This window comes from Zalophus californianus, chromosome 14 (genome assembly GCF_009762305.2).
Source record: "Zalophus californianus isolate mZalCal1 chromosome 14, mZalCal1.pri.v2, whole genome shotgun sequence".
NCBI classification, from domain to species: domain Eukaryota; kingdom Metazoa; phylum Chordata; class Mammalia; order Carnivora; family Otariidae; genus Zalophus; species Zalophus californianus.
In genome coordinates this window covers 22,401,131-22,419,524 of record NC_045608.1, presented here as the reverse complement: position 1 = coordinate 22,419,524, position 18,394 = coordinate 22,401,131, and the positions used below count along the sequence as shown (strand labels likewise).

General features: G+C 46.2%; 1 protein-coding gene across 5 annotated transcripts in view; it reads right to left on the bottom strand.

Annotated features, from left to right (window-relative positions):
* The window catches only part of ZNRF3 (zinc and ring finger 3), a 191,246-nt gene that overhangs the window by 22,418 nt on the left and 150,434 nt on the right, over positions 1 to 18,394 (bottom strand). The window contains exon 1 of one of the 5 annotated variants that reach the window (XM_027577011.2): positions 16,824 to 16,950. The exons of the other annotated variants lie outside the window; for them this stretch is intronic. Within the exon in view, the coding sequence (XP_027432812.2) occupies positions 16,824 to 16,841 (18 nt within the window). The 5' untranslated portion in view covers positions 16,842 to 16,950. Of the gene's footprint in view, positions 1 to 16,823; positions 16,951 to 18,394 lie in introns of those variants that run through there. 5 annotated transcript variants of the gene reach the window in all.

Genomic DNA, 18,394 nt, shown 5'->3' with positions numbered 1-18,394 from the left:
AGGCAGTCAGTGGCTGTCAGCCCAACCTGGAATGTCCTGGGGAGCTTTTCAAAATTACAGGGGCAGACCCCTCCCTAGAGACTGAGGGGCACTGGGCTGGAGGTGGACCTGGCCTGTAGGTTTGAGAGCTCTCTGGGTTGATTCTTAGGTATAGCCGGGATGGATAACCACAGAGACCAAGGCCCTAAGGAGGTCAGAGGAGAGAGGGTGGCAGGGAGTGGGCTTCCTAACCCCAACTCATCATTCCTTGTTCCTCCCCTCCCAGAACTGCCAGATTCCTTTCTCAGTTTCACTATTTGGTTTCTAGACACCCACTTAGGCTATTTTAACTCCGACTTAAGGAAAGTCCTTGTTAAAGAGAAGACTGCACTTCAAGGCAATCCACAATTGAGCTGCTCGTGATTTCTGGCTGTGAGAATGATACTTCCCTCCCCCAAGGCAGAAGACTGGGTCCTTCACAATCAAAGATCTTGGAGGCAGTGACTATCACAAGCATCCTTGGTCACCGGCCCCTAGATTGGCCCCTGGAACCCAGAAGGCAGCAAATGCTGTGGGACACAGATGCTGGGGCGGGGGCTGTGGGCACAAGAGCAATTCTCTATCCCGTGGAGGGGCAAGCTTTCGGGGTTCACAGTAGAGGTCATCCTCCTGGCTCCCTGGGTCCAGGCCTTTGGCTTCTACTCCACACGGGTCCCGGGGCCTCAGACAGGGGCCTCTACCCCCTGGCAGGACAGAGCAACAGAACGTAAGTTCCAAAAGTGTCTTCTGCGATAACAGAATGATACAAGTTCTGAAAGACATGAATCCCCAGGACACCATTTTCAAGTTTAAGTCCCATTTTTCTTCACAAAACACATGCTTTCTTGAACTAAGCCCTCAAACACTGAACAGAGTTAACCAAGTCACAGAACTTGGATGCCAATTGCCAACTAACATCCCCTTCTCTGCCAAGAAGTCCTGAGAGCTTTTGCCATTAGGAACAATTCTAGTGACAGGGCCTGGGGGTGTGGTGGAGAAGAGACACCAGATGTAGCACTTGAGGTCATGGGTTCGGCTGTAAAACATAACATGAGTTAAACCCAGAAAGGCCAAACATGTCTAAATAAAAGACCGAGTCCTATAATCCTATGTCTATAGGCCAACAAGCTGAAGGCCGTGTTAAAACTCATTTCTTCCAAATGCATTCCAGTATGATGCTCAACAGTCATCATGACGGAAGGGGACAGAGAAATGGTGACGAGGCACCAAGCTGGCCTTCCTCAGGCCAAGAAAGGACAAGAGGTGGAGGGAAAAGATGCTCTTGGGCATCCCCACCAGGGGCTGCAAGCTACTTCCTGCCTGTGGTTCGCAGTCCCATTCATGTCCCTCTGTTTAGGCTGCAGAGCAGTATGGGGTGTGTGGGGGCGTGAAGGGGTGTGTCCTTGCCTGCGCAGAGCTTGCACTCTACTGACTTAGAGAAATGGAGCTAGACCATTTCCAGCAAGGGAAACAAATGAATCCAGAGCTCAACTGTGTTGGATGCTCAAATCCAGTCTGGAATAGATGAGCTTGTCTTCGGCCATACCACTCTGAACGCGCCCGATCTCGTCTGGAACTTGGGCGGGGCTGTGTATGCTATGGTCAGGAAGGGCTTCGTGGAGACTAAGCTGCCCAAATGAGGAAGAAGGGAAAGCTGGCCAGAAGCTGGTCACATGAGGTGCTGGCTGAGGCTGAAGACCCTGCAGATGTACTAAGCACCACAAAGGGAAGAGGTTCTCAAAAGGCAATGCCTGGTTCCATGGAGACTATGCATTACAGTCCACTCACAAGGCCACAGTATAAACACTGACCATCGTTTATTAACCAGTCTTTCTCTTGGTGGCAGTCAGCATGCCCACAGGTTAGTTTCTGGGACACAGCACAGCATTCACGCACAGCCCTTGTGGTTTACTGACATTTTTGGATCACTGACCAAAATTTCATTTTCTCTGGAAGGGGTTCCCTGACCTCTGCAAATAAGGTTCATTCAGGTGGCTACGTACTTCCAGGCAAAACAACTAATGTGACTGTCTTTCCTAGGGTTTATTAATGTAACACGTATTTGTTGAACACCTATCATGATGGTACAATCGTATGCTGAAGAGACCCATCCTAAAAGATCTAGTCCTTCCTCTCAAGGAGCAGGGGACCTGCATCCACAGCAAGAAATACGCCTTGAATGAAGGAAAAGAGAGAGAGAAGGAGGAAAAAAGGGGCCTGCTGACAGGGTCCTCGTGTCTCCACTTTATGTCAGACCTCACTCATCACCCCGCGGATGGCACAACTCGGCAGCATGGGCATGCTGCCTCGGAACGCTCCCTCAGCAAACGCTAGAACATCTACTCCATATGGAAGCTCATATCCAACTACAAATGTATGGGCAATTATTGTTTCAAGAAGGCAGATTAATTTTAAAGTATAGTTTGATAACCTTTAACAGTGCAGAAAATTGAAAAACCCAGTTAATGACTTTAAAAGGCCTTAGGATGAAAGAGACCAAAGGGACAAGGAGCCACAGAAGGTGGAGTTGGGCTGGATCACTTCCTTTGGTCAATAACAGGTCTATGACTGTGTCATTAAGAAAAGGACTTCTTGCAAAGGAACAGCTTAATCCCAGGAAAAGGAAAGAGTAAAAAGGTTACATTAAGGGAATCAGGGATAATCTCTATCAATTACCCAGAGCCTTTCCTGTTGGGGAAGTCTCAAAAGAGGAACAGGAAAAGAGCTGGGTCATGATCCAGGTGCTTACGCTTTGTTTTATGATCCAGGAGTTTGGCAGTCTGGTTTGTGGGTAAGTGGAGAGAGCTAAAACAGCAAGTGCTATGTAAACCACCCCCCCACCCCGCCCCAAACAAGTAGATAGTTGCAGAACGTGCCAACGTTCGCTCCACAGGCACCCAACCATGGCAGGCACGGGGGACCGGCTGGCATCGTTCTGAGGCTAACCAAGTCCAACTGCGTACCCTCCAGGTGCCTGGGACATTTGAAAGGGCCAGTGAACCAAATCCAGAGACAAGACTGAGCCTGCTTCCTGGCCCCAGAAGCCGATGAGGCCCACCTGAAGAGTCACTGCAGTCCTCATGCAGAGGGACAGAGGGGGCCTATTAGGCAACAGTGACCTACCTCGACTATGGTCCGGCTGAATCGATTAAGTGCCTCTCAGTCCTGGAATGGGATTAAAGAGCACCTAGTCCCACATCCTAAATTTGCAAAGGATACAGTGACTTCCCGAGGTCAGAGAATGCTGGCAGCAAGGGAGGGCGTTCTGCTCTGAGCCGACTGCATCCTGTCAACCCTGCCCCATACTTTATTTTAGAGTCCATTAGGTTTTGTCATGTCCAAGCTTTTCTTTTGGGGAAAAATCAAAACTGAGGGGAATCCAATGATAGTTTTCCAAAAATAACGGGAAGATATATTTAACTACCACCCATTACTAAGAACATAAATATTTTGCGTATTATTTTAGGCAGTTGTTACTAGAACATTCCCGTACTGGGAGATCTGATGCCCAGCACTTAAGAAGAGAATTGTTAAACAACTGACCTGTGAAAGGAAGGAGGCTAACTATAATGGATTTGCTAGCAGACAGGTGTACATTAGTTTAAAAAGGAGGTGGAGTCTTGGAAAGAAGTGTAAATTAAGATAATTTCAAATGTACCGACTGAGTTCACTATGAAAGTGAGTCCTTTTGCATAATAACAGAAGGCCCCCAATGTTCCCTGCACATGTTGGGATTAGGACGTTTGCATAACTCAAACTTCTGAAACACAGAGTTGCACGGAGTGCCCCAGCCCCTGCTATCGTGCTGCTCACGCCATCACGTACATAGCCCCCCACTGTTGTGATGGCACGAAGACAGGCTACATTAAGGTCTGATGATGGGCAGGGCCCAACCAAGACTCAGAAATACGGGGCTCCCTGAGCCCCCAACCCCACTTGGGTTCTAGCCTGGAGAGAAAGTGTGGCCAGGATCAGGGCCTGACAGTCAAGAGGATGTTAGGTTTGGGGGCCACGTTAACAGCTAACAGATGAAGTTACAGATTAACTCATCACTAGCATTGGTTGGTTAATGTACAATTTGGTAGGTAACTTCAATAGTCCTGGCCCAAGTTCAGAGTAAAAAAAAAAAAAAAAGCAGCGTTCCCTTTTCTTATTTAAAATTTAAAAAGTGATAAAAAAGGAATAAACTGATACACATAACCAACACAGGTAAATCTCAAAGCAATTATGCTGAGTGAAAGAAGTGAGGTTAAAGAGTACTTATCTGTATGATTTCATTCATATAAAACTTATAAAATTCAAACAGATTAATCTCTAGTAGGTGAAAGCAAATAATGGTCATCTGGGGATCGGTGAGGAACAGAGGGGAGGGTTGGGAGGGGCTTCAAAGAGACATGAGGGAACTTTTTGGAGTGATAGAAGGTTCACTGATTATGGTGACATTTCATGAGGGGTGTGGGTGTGTGTGAAAACTTATCACACTGTACACTTTAAATATGTCCTGCTTATTCTATGTCTATTATACTTCAATACAGAACTTAAACAGGTGGGGGGAGAATCCCCAAATATTCTCTTCCTGTTATTCCTCTAATTTTTCTTTCTTTCTTTTTTTTAAAGATTTTATTTATTTATTTGACAGAGAGACACACAGTGAGAGAGGAATGCAAGCAGGGAGAGTGGGAGAGGGAGAAGCAGGCTTCCCAGGGAGCGGGGCTCGATCCCAGGACCCGGGGATCATGACCTGAGCCGAAGGCAGACGCTTAACAACTGAGCCACCCTGGCGCTCCTCCTCTAATTTTTCTTAAGAGCAAAATTTGACACAAAGAACTCTTTATTATGTGATGCTGGAAATTTTAGCTAACATAGGTAAATTCTAAAGCCAGGCTAAAAAAAATTATCCAGGAGCGCCTGGGTGGCTCAGTGGGTTAAGCATCTGCCTTCTGCTCAGGTCATGATCCCAGGGTCCTGGGATTGAGCCCTGTGTGGGGCTCCCTGCTCAGTGGGGAGTCTGCTTCTCCCTCTCTCTCTGCCACTCCCCTTGTGTGCTCTATCTCTCAAATAAATAAAATCTTAAAAAAAATTATCCAGACTGAGCCAGATAACACCTCCTTCTGATGCTCTAAAACTGTCTTCAATATCCTAAAACAAATCCATTCTCAATGCATCTGGGTGAATGGCGAAGGGAGAACAGTAGCACAGTGCCCATGTGGACTCTGGGAAGTAGGCAGATCCCAGGTCAGTATACATGAGAGAATATTACCTCAACATAAAGATGATTGGGACTGTGTCGGGACTGGGCAGGGGGTGGCGGGGGTGTACATGGGTGTCCCTACACTTGCTACTGCTGCTCACAGTCGGGGAGCCAGTGGCCTGATGGTTTTTTGTTTTTTTAATTCCTGGTTCCCTTACTAAATCGATGCCCTTAGGCAAGTCACTTCATCTCTGGTCCTCAGTTTCCTCATCTGTAGAACTGGGTCAGTACTAGGACTTTGTCAGATTGTTGAAGGGATCAAATAGTTCATGGGTGTAAAGTGCTTGGCACAGTTTGGGCACAAGGTAGGCACCCATTAATGGCAGCCATGATTACTATTCATTGATCTAGACCTAGATAAATAATGGCACGAAGAGGTGTTGATTGTTGCAAATCAGACAAAGCTGCTCTGAGGGAGGGAGCTCACATCTGAGTTTTTGAACTTGGCTATCAATGTCTTTACTAATTGCTTTAGCTTGATGTCATGAATATGAGTGTCATTGTTGTCCCCTGCACTTGGGCTCTCATTTGGAGCGGAACTGAAACAATTTCCTCTACAATTAGATAGGTCATCAGAGCTATGGCTCAATGGAGAGTTACACGATTGAGCCCAAGTATCAAATAGCTCCTCCTGCCAAGCATTACAAGAAATTCACACCTGTCAGGGTAGACTGAAAAAAATGGCCACAATACTCCTATTCAAGGGCTTATTTCGATGGCCCTTGAATCTGGGTTTGGTCATGTGATCTGCTTTGGCCACTGGTTCATTAGCAAACACACCATGCAGAGGCTTGGTAAGTGCCTCATGTGGGGCTGGCCCTCTTTTGCTGCTGCAATCTCTTAGACTACCATGTGAAGAAGCCTGGGCTAGCCTCTTGGGTGAGGAGAGACCACATGTCAAGAGAGCACAAACGTTCCAAGTGAGGCCCCAAGGAACCACCAGCAGATCAGAGATCAACCACGCTGGCTCAGCCCAGAACTGGTCAGCTGACCCACAGAATCAAGAACAGATGAAAACGATTGCTGCTTTTAAGATACTAAAAGTTTCAGGGCAGTTTGTTATGTGGCAAAACCCAAACAATACACCTGTGCTAAATGAAAGCACCACAAGATCACACCACCTCACCTGGGTTGTCCTCTGTGCTGTTCCATGACCCTGTCGACATCGCTTTGTGCTCACGAGCCTGCTTCTCTTCTCTATATATTCAGGTTTGCTGACTCTTACAAGGTCTCTGCTTGCCTCTGGAAATTTCCAGACACTAATATCCTGTTTATATAGATACCTCTCTCCTCAACTCTTCCTCAGTCTCTTGTAATTGACTTTCCCCTCTCCTCATCCCTTATTCCAAGTTTTCCTTGAAGTCATGTGCTGGCCCCTTTTCTCTTCCTAGTCCACACTCTCTTCCTAAACAAGCCCATCCAGACTCTTGGTTTGAACCCACACTCCCACCTAATGGCTTCCCCCAAACTTCATCTTCAACCCTGACCCTTTTCTTGAATTCCAGGGCTCCAACTCAGCACAACCAAAACCAGTCACCAAGTTTCTCTCAAACCCACGCCATTTGCCTCAGATTAACGGAGCTGCCATGGTGGGAGCCCAGACCCATCTTCTTCCCCTCTCCACACCCAGGTTGCTCAGTTCCATCTTCACAGTGGACCACTCTCAAGCAGGCTCTCTGCTTTCACCTCCCTGTCTCCACTCTTTCTTCCCATCCATCCTATACATAATCCCAAGAGTTATCTTCTTGCTCTTTTCTGAGTCAAGTCCCAACTCCTTACAATTGATGTTCAAGGCTCAACTTAGTTTGGACTAGGTCTACCTGGCCTACCTCCTCTCCCACTGTCTGCCTCCAAGTGCCGTACGCTCAGGCACACAGTTGTGCGTTTCTGAACAATTAAGACACACAAATAACCTCTTGCTTTAGGTTATGCCTTTTACCTTTATTGCTCTCCTGGGCCCTTCTTTACCTCTCAAAGCTCTTCTCATGCTCAAGGACCCACCTAAAAGCCTCCTTTCTCTGCAAAGACTTGCCCAATTTTTCCAGAACCATCACTATACCACTGTAGCCTCCATGTGAGCCCCTCTTATGAACCTTCACTTCATTCACCCTGGTTAGTGGAATATAAGCATCCTGTTTTCATGTCCCCTAGGCCTAGATGGCTATATGTCCTGCCCCTAGCATGGCCAGGACAGTCCCACTCTACACTTGTTTTCCCACCATAATGAATAATGATGGCATCCCCCCTTCCATTCTCAAACATGTCCTAGCTTGAATGACAAATAATACGGTTACCCTACATTGGTCTTAACAGTGCTTGACACAAATCAGAGGCTTAAAAGTCTACTAATCCAACCCATCTTTGACCATTCTTCATATTTATTGACTGTCACAGAAAACACTGATCTGTGTTCACACTTGATTCATTCAACCTTCTACAGACAACCCTGATGGTATTCCCCTAAGCAGTTTAAGATCATACAACTGAGATCACAAACTCTGCCCACAGGGGCTGGGTATGAGACTGATGGCAATGGATATGCTGCCACTGTGTGAGGAAAACAGCAGAGGGGTGGGGTCTGTGGCAGACGAGATAGCGCACACCTGTCTGATGGAAGCTTCCATACAACTCAGGCTACCTTCACCAGAGGAGTGGGGCACCAGTACTTCCAGATCTTCTGATTTTCTAAGAGAAGGTAGACATGTGGATTTTTACATCTTCCAACTCAAGTGTTGGCAATGGATTTATACTTACAACATTGAGCAGATGTACCCCAAGTGGCCAATGGCTCACACCTTTGGCCTTCAGCAAACCCACAGATCTCTGCCTGGAAAACATCCCACCTTCAGGAATGGAAATAAAGGAGTGGGCTCCAGAGGTAGGCTAAGCCTGTCTCTGCCACTCATCAGCTTGGCCACAAAGATCATTTGTGGGGGCAAGTACCACTGTCTGGGTTTATCTAGAATACAGGGGTCAGACAACCTTTCTTTCTAGGTGTTAGTTTTCTTTTCCATTTCAAGTCTCTTAAAGGAAAACGTGTGGCGGAGGTGGCTTTACTGCCCCCCACTGGGCACAACCCCTAAGACGCTCTGGGGAGCTTCACATGGGAAGGAAGTTTCTCCAGCCGAAGTCAAGATGCTCTGATACAGCAGCTCACCCCAACCTAAGCCAGCACTCACTCAGCTGGGGCAAGTTCTTTAAATAAGAATATGTAAACATCTCATTTGAAACTCCCTGGTTAATCAGTAATCACTCTTAAATACTAAGAGGTCACTCTCATATTAAGGAACAAACACACTTCTGTTTCTATCGCCTTTAACAGGTAATTTGCAAAAATCCCCAAATTCAAGCTCGATCTCAAGTCTCATTAAATTAACTCTTAAATTTAAGTCCCTTAAATTAACCTTCATTGAACAAGTGAAAGGATGGCCTCATTCAGGCTTTTCCTACTGTAATTATTCAGTGTTACCAAGACTTTACTTTGTGGAACAAACAAAGGAAGTGGGTTCTGGTATAACCTTTTATTTGCTAGAGCTCCCGCCCCTTGCCCTAGCAAACCCTTGTTTTCTCATTCACTTTTTTCTAAAGAGAAAGTTCTCTAACGCATTACAACCTGTCTCCACGTGTTTATCTTCCTTAGGTGGTCAAATACCAATTCACGGGCCCAAATGCACCTGTCATAGGCTGGGAGGACACTTCGTTGGTCTAGTCTCTGGATTTTCATGCAAACATGAGGTCAATGCACTGGGAAGCTCTGCATGAACTGTGACAATGACCTCTGCTAGTACAGAAACATCATTTAGTAATGATCAGTTGACCTCTTGCAACATTATTTAGTTCGGAGTATAAGACACAACCCTTACCAGCCAAGCCAGTTTTAGTTTTAATCAGTTTTTCCCCCCTTTCCTTCCTTCCCTTCTTAAAGCCAACTGGAAGAGGGAAAAAATTCTGAAAGGAAGGATATCAACGAAAAGCAATACATCAAAATCTGATTGTGATTACACTTTGATCTTTCCTTCTTTCTCTCTTTTTTTTTTTTCAATTACACTTTGGATTTCTTAGGCTACAACTAAGCATTAAAAAAAAACACCAAATGATAAGTTTTAGGCAATTATTAGAATAAAGGTTTTGCATATACGTCTTTTTACATCACACAGCGTACTACATAACTTTCAGAGGGTTTAAAAGCATCTGCCACAAAATAGTCAAGTAGATAATATTTAACAAGATACCTAAAATAAGCACTTAACTTTCTGTAAGACTTGAGTGCCCCCACTTTATTACTTAACAGATAGGACTTATATGGTAGCAAAGTGCTGTCTGATGGTTGGAAAATGACAGGCAGAACAGGAAATGAGAGAGCACACCTCATGAAGTAGATGTGCTGAAGACCAGATGATGAAGTCGGTAGATGCACGGAGGTAGGCAAGTTCCGATGTGGTGATGGGTGTGGGAATGTCTCCCCTCTTTTCTTCTAGGAACCTGGACTCTGGGCAGCCCACGCAGAGAAAAAGAGAGACTCTCCAACTCAGCCTCTCACTTGTGTTTACTGGTTTCAAGATGCACATCACAATTTGCAACTAGCCTGGTGTGTGTGTGTGTGTGTGTGTGTGTGTGTGTGTACCCTTGCTGGTTGCCTCTGCATCCCCCTTACTGACTGTGAGCCCCACAAGGCCACAGACCTATCTACAGTGTCACCATTGTATCAGCAGCATTTAGCACATGGCCTGGGATATAGGAGGTATATAATGAACATATTAGTGAATTCCAAAGATGTATTCTCTGTTCTTCTACACTAACCTACAAAAGGGGGCTGCTTAGAGTCAAGCTCATTGTATTCTTTCAGCATAGCTGGGAGCCTGGGGCATCTCTGCTTCTTGCCAAATGAGAGGGGTGCAGTAAAATGGTCTGGGAGCTCTCATCCCCACCCTGGGCAGAACTGCCCTTGGCTCAGGCATCCCAGATATATCAGCAATCACATCATCCCAGCCGGCCTTACGCTCAAGCAGGCCAGGGGCTACTGCTACTGGGGGAAATGGCTGAGGGCATGCAGAGCAGTAGCAAATGACTTCGGATAACTGAGTAGCATCAAAGATGCTACTACTATTAATTGCCTTGTTCAAAAAAACAAAAACAAAGGATATTAAAAAGAAGGGGGGGCAGAATCTAAAAGCAAGAAAAAACTGGTAATAGAGTGACATTTCTCAGCTCTTCCTAGGGGCAAGATTTGGGCTAGGATCCTCACTGTTGTCACGGCACCACTTGGGGTCTATATGACTTTACGGCAACATGAAAATGATCACAGAAGGAAAAATACACGGGAAAGATGTTTAGGGAACAAAAAATTAAAGACTTTTGCACTGTCTTTTTCAGAGCATGGAGAGATTCTTAGCATTATTAACAATGCTAGGCTGTCCTGGTAAAGACTACCACCAATATTCCACTATGCCCGTGGTTGCTTATGGAAGAGAATGGTGCGTGCTCTAACCCAGGCCCACCAGGCCCAACCGCCCCCCCATATCCTCATGCTAATGTAGTAAAGAAGTATTGCCATATATCTAGTATTATTCAGTTTACTCTATATCATCATGCTTATGGCCTACACAAGCAATCTAATAATCTGCGACAGATTTCAGTTCTTGACATCTGAGTCCCTTTTCAAACCAATGGTCATTACAAGTTCAGCAGGTTGATTGTTCTTTAGGTACAATTGCAAGGTGACACGGAAATGATCAGCTCTCCCCTGCCCCCCTGCCCTTTCAGTCTGATACAGTTTTAAATTAGGTATGAGTGTAATGTGGCTAAGATTTTCCATAATGACAAGGGTGGAGTTGCTACCACATTCTACCATTTAAGCACCATGCTTCCCAAAGAGCAACAGAATAAATCAGGGACATAATGGTAAGGTTTTCTTTTGTCTTATCTTTTTAGAAGGACCGATGTGGCATCTAAAAACTCAGTTTTCTTTTTATTTCTCAGTCTACCTGTTTCCCAATGACTGTAAGTAGTTTCTACAAACACCACTGAAAATTAAACCAAGAGGGAGAAGCTGGAGCAGGGACAGTTACGAGCACTGAGGTCACAGCACTTCACGGCCCTTGTTTTGCCAGGCAGCAAACAGATCGGGCCATTTTTCTCCCAAGAGCTGCAGTGGCCTAACCACAAGCATAGAGCTGAAAAAGGAACATCTTGGGATTCCCTGAAACCTAACTTTAGACAGTAAGAGCAAGCTGAGGACTTCTGGGAAATAAATGCAGTGGACACATCCGTCCAGCACATGCCAACCAGGAATGGGTGGCTCTTCGGCAGCACCGGGCTCCCCACCAGTGGGGGGCAGTGGCGGCGGGTGGAGACGATTGGTTAGGAATCTGTCAGTCTGTCCTTTTACCTACGCAGAAGCGGCACAACCCCCATCTGTAGGCTCAACTTCTAAGTTCAAAGGACAGAATTGATGTGCAAAGAACAAATGAGGTGGCCCAGAGCACGCCGGTCTGAAGTTAACTTGGGGCCTTGGACGGAGTGTGTGTGGTGTCTGCAGTTATGTCTCTTCCCCTGAGACTCAGTGCATTCATCTTAGAGTACTGACCAGCTCACAGACTCGTGAATAGTAAAGAAGGCTCTTTGGGGACAAGCCCAGACTGGGGCTCAGCATGGAGCAGCTGCTCAGGAGAAGCATCCTTCCTATATGTGACTCAAACATGTGTAATTTCCCCTCACAGATTTTTGAAGTCACTTGGGCACAAGCATCCTGTAACCAGAAGCGAACTTGACGACAAAGAAGCTAACAGCGGCTCTCTGGTAATGCATAAAATACAGGGGCACACAAAATTCTCACACATCTTTCCCACACTTGCCAATGTGAAGGATGGTGGCTCGAGGAACAACCATCCTGAAAGGCTGAAAAGGCCCTTCAGTCGTACTCATTTGTTACCCAGAATTGTCCAAAACTGGTTCTACAATTTACTGACAGCCTGATACTCTAGACCCAGAGAACACTGTTCATTTGCCTTTCTAGGACCATTAAAAAGAGCGAGACCATCCGTTCTAAGCCCTTGAGGGGACCTGGGTGAGTCAATGACAGACCCGCAACAGATCGAAACTAAACGGAACCAGTGCATGTGGCTTCTCCGTATATGTGATACCTGTGCGTATCTGGGGAACTAGCAGGTGACCGATTTGAAAAAGAGCAAAGTCCCTCCACTTCACTGCCTAGACCAAACCAGCAAAGAATCATGTGGAAGGCTGAAGAGGTTAAGAAGGACCCGCCAACCCATTTCAAATCTGACCTTGGCCTTGGTGCCTCAGAGCTGCAGTTCTCCCTTAACTGCTTTTACATTTTGTTCACACTTCTGTTCTCCTGTGGGACTTTAAGAAACTTCATGTGCAGTCTAAGCATGGATTTAAGGGTCTCATAGGGTGGGGGGTGGGGGGCACTATAAGATCCAACTTGGCCAAGAACTTCAAACGACCAGCCAATCCAGGTGACCCAGGCTCTCGGGCCCAGACCAAGCTCTTTGTTTTGGGTTAAGCTGGTGGCAGGGTCCCCCGGCTGTGGTGGGCCCACATTGTCGGCTTGTTGCTTCTTTCCCAAAAGAGGATCTTGTTACAAAGAGAAGCTGGAAATTTCTTTGCACACAAGCAGAGACATGGCGGCCCTGCAAAGGCCCCAGGGTAAGGATTAAAGAAAAACAAAATAGAAACCCTTCCATCTCTAATTAGGGTCTTCATTTGCCAAAGTGCCATTCCCCAGCAGGAGGATTTACATTCAGGCCGTTGCTTGGAGTTACTTGGAAAACCTCTCCCAGCAGGTTGGTTCCTCGGTTCAGGCTCCTTTGAGCCAACAGTTTCTGGTTACTTGGAGTAGAGCTGCCTGCATATTGTTTTAACTGGCCTGGCTTCTGCAGCCAGCTTAGCTGTGTGAACAATCTCCCATTCAGAATCCAAAGATAAAAGCACAGTTTGGTTGAAAAATCTTTTTTTTCCTTTTTCCTCTTTTTTTTTTTTTAACTTGGGAATTATAGGTTTTGGAGCTAGCATTATTTCTCTCATACACAAGAGTGTTTTTCCCCCCACTGCCTTGGTTCTCCGCCAGCAAAGGCTGCATCCTGGAGTCCAGCCAGCCGCCAGCCCCCACTTCCTTGCCATTCACACCGTGGGGCTGGTGGCGGCTGGCCATGGAGGCGGACAGGAGATCCCCATTTGCAATAGGTTCACCACAGAATAGTGCAGCCAGCTTGCTGGACCCCTGTGGCCAGCCCAGGGCACCTTCTGTGCAGTTCCTATCATTCTCTGTATCCACAACAGCACATCTTCTGACATAGCAAGAGCCTGGCCCAAGAAGCAAGATTTCTCTTTCTTTCTGCAATTCTCAGACCAAGAGTAAATCACAAACCAACGGTGAGTAGTAAGATAGGTTTGTATAACCTTCTATGTGTAAAAAAAAACAAACAAAAAAAGGTTATGTGAAGATGAATTAAGGAGCAAGCACAACAAAGAGAGGGGACACCAAAAGCAAAGGCAACAAAAGAAAAAAAAATAGAAAAAAGTGGATTTCATCAAGATTAAAAACTTTTGTTTTAATCAAAGGATACTATCAACAGAGTGAAAAGGGACACGAGAAATAGAAAATACCGACAAATCACGTACTGGAGAAGGGGTTAACGTCCAGAATATACAAAGAACCCCTATAACTCAACAACAACAACAACAACAACCAACTTGATTAAAAAAATAGGCAAAGGACTTAAATGGTCCTCTGAAGATACATAAATAGCCAATAAGCACATGAAAAGATGCTCAACATCATTAGTCATTAGGAATATGCAAATCAAACCAATGAGAAACCACCTCATAGCCTCTTAAGATGGCTGTTAGTCCCATGTTCACTAAAAATCACCTTACAAGAAAAAAAAAAAGGGCGCCTGGGTGGCTCAGTTGGTTAAGCATCTGCCTTCGGCTCAGGTCATGATCCTGGAGTCCCGGGATTGAGCCCCGCATCGGGCTCCCTGCTCCGCGGGAAGCCTGCTTCTCCCTCTCTCACTCCCCCTGCTTGTGTTCCCTCTCTCGCTGTGTCTCTCTGTCAAATAAATAAAATCTTTACAAAAAATTTATTTTTGTAAAGATTTTATTTATTTATTTGAGAGAGAGAATGAGAGAGAGAGAGAGAGCATGAGGGGGGGGAGGGTCAGAGGGAGAAGCAGACCCCCCGCGGAGCAGGGAGCCCGATGCGGGACTCGATCCCGGGACTCCAGGATCATGACCTGAGCCGAAGGCAGTCGCTTAACCAACTGAGCCACCCAGGCGCCAGATGGCTATTATTAAAACCAAAAATAAAACCAAAAAACAACCCTATCAGACAACAAGAAGTGCTGACAGGATGGGGAGAAACTGAAATCCTTGTATATTGCTGGTGAGAATGTGAAATGGTGCAACCATTGGGGGAAATGGTATGGTGATTCCTCAAAGAATTCCACAAAGAATTAAGCATGGAATACCATATGATCCAGCAATTCCATTTCTGGGTATATATCCAAAGGAACTGAAATTCTTGGGGTGCCTGGGTAACTCTTGGTTTCGGCTCAAATCATGATCTCATGGGTCATGGGACTGAGCCCAGTGTTGGCCCCGAGGTCAGCAGGAGTCTGCTTGAGGACTCTCTCTCTCTGCCCTGCCCCCAACTCACGCCCTCTAAAATAAAGAAATAAATCTTAAAAAAAAAGAGAGAGAGAGAGAGAAGAAAGAAGAGTCTTAAAGAAACATTTGTATACCTCTGTCCATAATCACAACAGCCAAAAGGTAGAAACAACCTAAATGGCCACTGACAAATGAACGCATAAACAAATGTGGTATGTACATACAATGGATTATTATTCAACCACAAAAAGGAAGGAAATTCTGATACATGTTATAACCTGGATGAATCTTGAAGACATCATGCTAAATGGAAAGCTTACAAAAGGACAAATTTTGTATGATTCCAACTTATATGAGATACCTAGAGTAGTCAAATTCATAGAGACAGGAAGGAGAATGGTGGGTGTCAGGGCTGGGGGAGGGGGGATGGGGAGTTAGTGTTTAATGAGACAGTTTTAGGGGGTGGAGAAAATGAAAAGATTCAGGCGATGGATGGTAGTAATGGTTGCACAACAATGTGAATGTACTTAATGCCACAGAATCGTACACTTAAGGATGGTTCAAACGATAACTTTTAGGTATCGATACTGAACAGCAATTTAGAGTTGGGGGGTTGGATTCAGGATGAAAAGAATCTGCACACAGAGAAGGAAAATCGGAGTCCTGTTTATGTTTTATGTTGACTGGGCAAGTTCCACCAAGTACCACTTTAGCTCATTCCTGTAAAAATTCTCTTGGATTTTACATTTTAAGGTCCCTAATACACTAAGTTTTATCCCTCTCTTTTACTTAAATTGCCATAGAACAGCAATCTAGGGCAACATCACAGAAATGTCCAAACTGGCAATCTATTTCTAGACCTAAGCACGTCCTGTTCCCTCTGCTGGGAACATGTTCCCCTCCCCTCCGCTGCACGCTCCTATTTTGCACACCTCTTGAAAGAGTCTCTGGAAATGCCTTCTCTGCCAAGGGGATCTTCTGCCTGATAAAACCAAGAGGCCCCATCAAGTCACTCTTTCTGACTGCCCCTGGGATACACCATGCACTATTTCTGCTCCTGCTGGCCCTGCTCCTCTAATTTCCCCCTCCATCCCTTCCTTACCCCAAGCCCATCCATTCTTGAAAGTTCAGTTTCATCTCTCTGGCGAAGCCTTCCTTGCGAACGCACTACTGGTCCAGACAGAATTCCAGGAGAAACTGGTGTCTAAGCCCAGACCTGAAGGAGTGCCTCCCAGTTCTCTCCCCATGGGGGCCTTGTCATGCCTAAAAGGGTGGTTGGAGCACTGTGGACACTCCAGAGCTGCTTGCTGAATCTCAAGGGACCAGGGCAACCAGGGCAAAGAAGTGTTTGGGTGGCTATAGTTTTGAAATATCAGGTAAATTCGACATCCCGTACACATTTATACCTTAAACTACAAACCGTAGCCCAAAAGCTGAATAAACCTTCTTGGTTAACAAAACAGATTAACTGGCCACCTAGATTATCACTGCCACAGAACTCAACTGGCGGATCAATTGTGAGTGGTGAGAGACATCCAACTTCTCAATCCTTCTAGTAAAGGTGCCAACAAGAATAGTGGTTGGCATGACTGATGAAAAACCAATAACCTTCTTCTGAAGAGCCACTACATTCAAGTCAAGGGTCATCACCAATGCACTCTTCACCTGCATGGGTCTCAGGGGTACCTAGTCCCTCCCATGCCCCTCCCCCACTTAGCTCTGTCCTGAGAACACACAGAAAGAGAAGGTACTCATTCTTTAAGCCTTGAAGAGCCACATCCAAGTTAGAGAGGCTTGACAATGGAGAGAAAGGAAACACATAAAACCGACAAGGTTCAAATGAATCTGGACCCCCAACCCCTCTTTCCTAGTTTCTTCAAGACACGTGCCTGACACCTAAAAGAGCCAAAGAAAATCATACCACCGTTAACTTCTTCATGTCAAGTCAGGGAAAGAATCTGGAGGAGTAAGCTCAGAACACGGAGTGAGGGAAGTCATCACCTCCGTGGAGAGCATACATGATCAGCAACTCTGGACTCCACAGCCAGGCTCTGAATAGTCTAGGATCTTCAACTCCCACTAGTAAGAATACGATTTGGAGCATGGACTTTGCCCAGCAAACGGGACATTGTGGTGATGACATTTTTTAATATAGAGAAATTGTGTCATCCTCCTAGGTCCTTCCTCATTGAGCATACAAGTGAGACAGGTACAATTTCAGATAGTTTTGTAAAAAAGGAAAGAAATAGGGTTTTTGTAGAAGGGCAAAATGAGCAAAAGAAAAAGAGGAGATATGACTAAAATATTACAAAAGGTAAATATTGGGGGGCACCTGGGGGGCTCAGTCGGTTAAGTGTCTGCCTTTGGCTCAGGGCATGATCCCAGGGTTCTGGGATTGAGTCCCGCATCGGGCTCCCTGCTCGGGGCGGGGGTGGGGGCGGGAGGCCTGCCTCTCCCTCTCCCTCTGCCTGCTGCTCTGCCTACTTGTGCTCTCTCTATCTGTCAAATAAATAAAATCTTTTAAAACAATTTATAAAAAAGGTAAAGATTGGTAGGAAACTTAGAGTTCAAGAAACCTCTGATTTCCCACACATGCTCTCTGTAGTTCAGTAAGCCCAAGGCAGAAATGAACATCCTGAGCTCCAAGCAAGGGGCGCTGGCTTGGCATCTAAAATATAAGCTCTTCATGGGACATTGACCTTTTAATAATTCCAGCATCATCATGTAGCAGCCCCCCATGATCATGAAACCACTGATTCTCTCCAATCAGATGCGAGAGGCTTCATTCCTCTGCACTGTTCAATAAACGAGCAAAAACCAACTTCAAACCTGGTGGGCCACTGCTCAGGTATCTGTGGCCCAGGGGGAGTCAGCACAGACCCTGACTCCATTCTCTGCTGGCCCCAAAGACCCCGGGCTAGCTGAGAAAGTTCCACATGGTGTCTGGGTCCACTACCTGTCCCCATCCAAATCTTCCTCTGCTTTCCCTTCTCCTGTCCCCAAAGAGGCTGCCTCTTCTCCTCTCAGGGGCTTAGGCTTTGCTCTTTTCTTTAATTTCAGAAAGACTCCCAAACTCTTACCAACCTATAATCTCCACATCCCAACAAAACCTCCAAGGGTGCATGTGAGACCCACAGGCCATGGTGCATGCACATGTACACGCTCTGCTGAGGGGGGTTTCTGTGAGGTAACACGGCCTCAGTCGGCAAAGGCAAGGTTTTCCTCCTGGCACGCAAGGGTCAGAGGCCTGCCTCGGAGGAGCCGTTCATTGTGTGGCCGCCTGGGGCAGGCAGCAGCAAGCGCTGGGAGGGGAAAGGTTCCCTTTGAAGCACATGGCGCTGAGAGCTTCCCAGTGACCATGGAAACAGGCGCAGTGGGTTCCCAGCCTGAGAACCAGGGAGAGCAGCCGTGATTCAAACACAAAACACACCCAGGGTCTGAAAAGCAGAGACACGAGGGGCCGGGGTGAGGGGCGGGCAGCCCGGGCTGGCA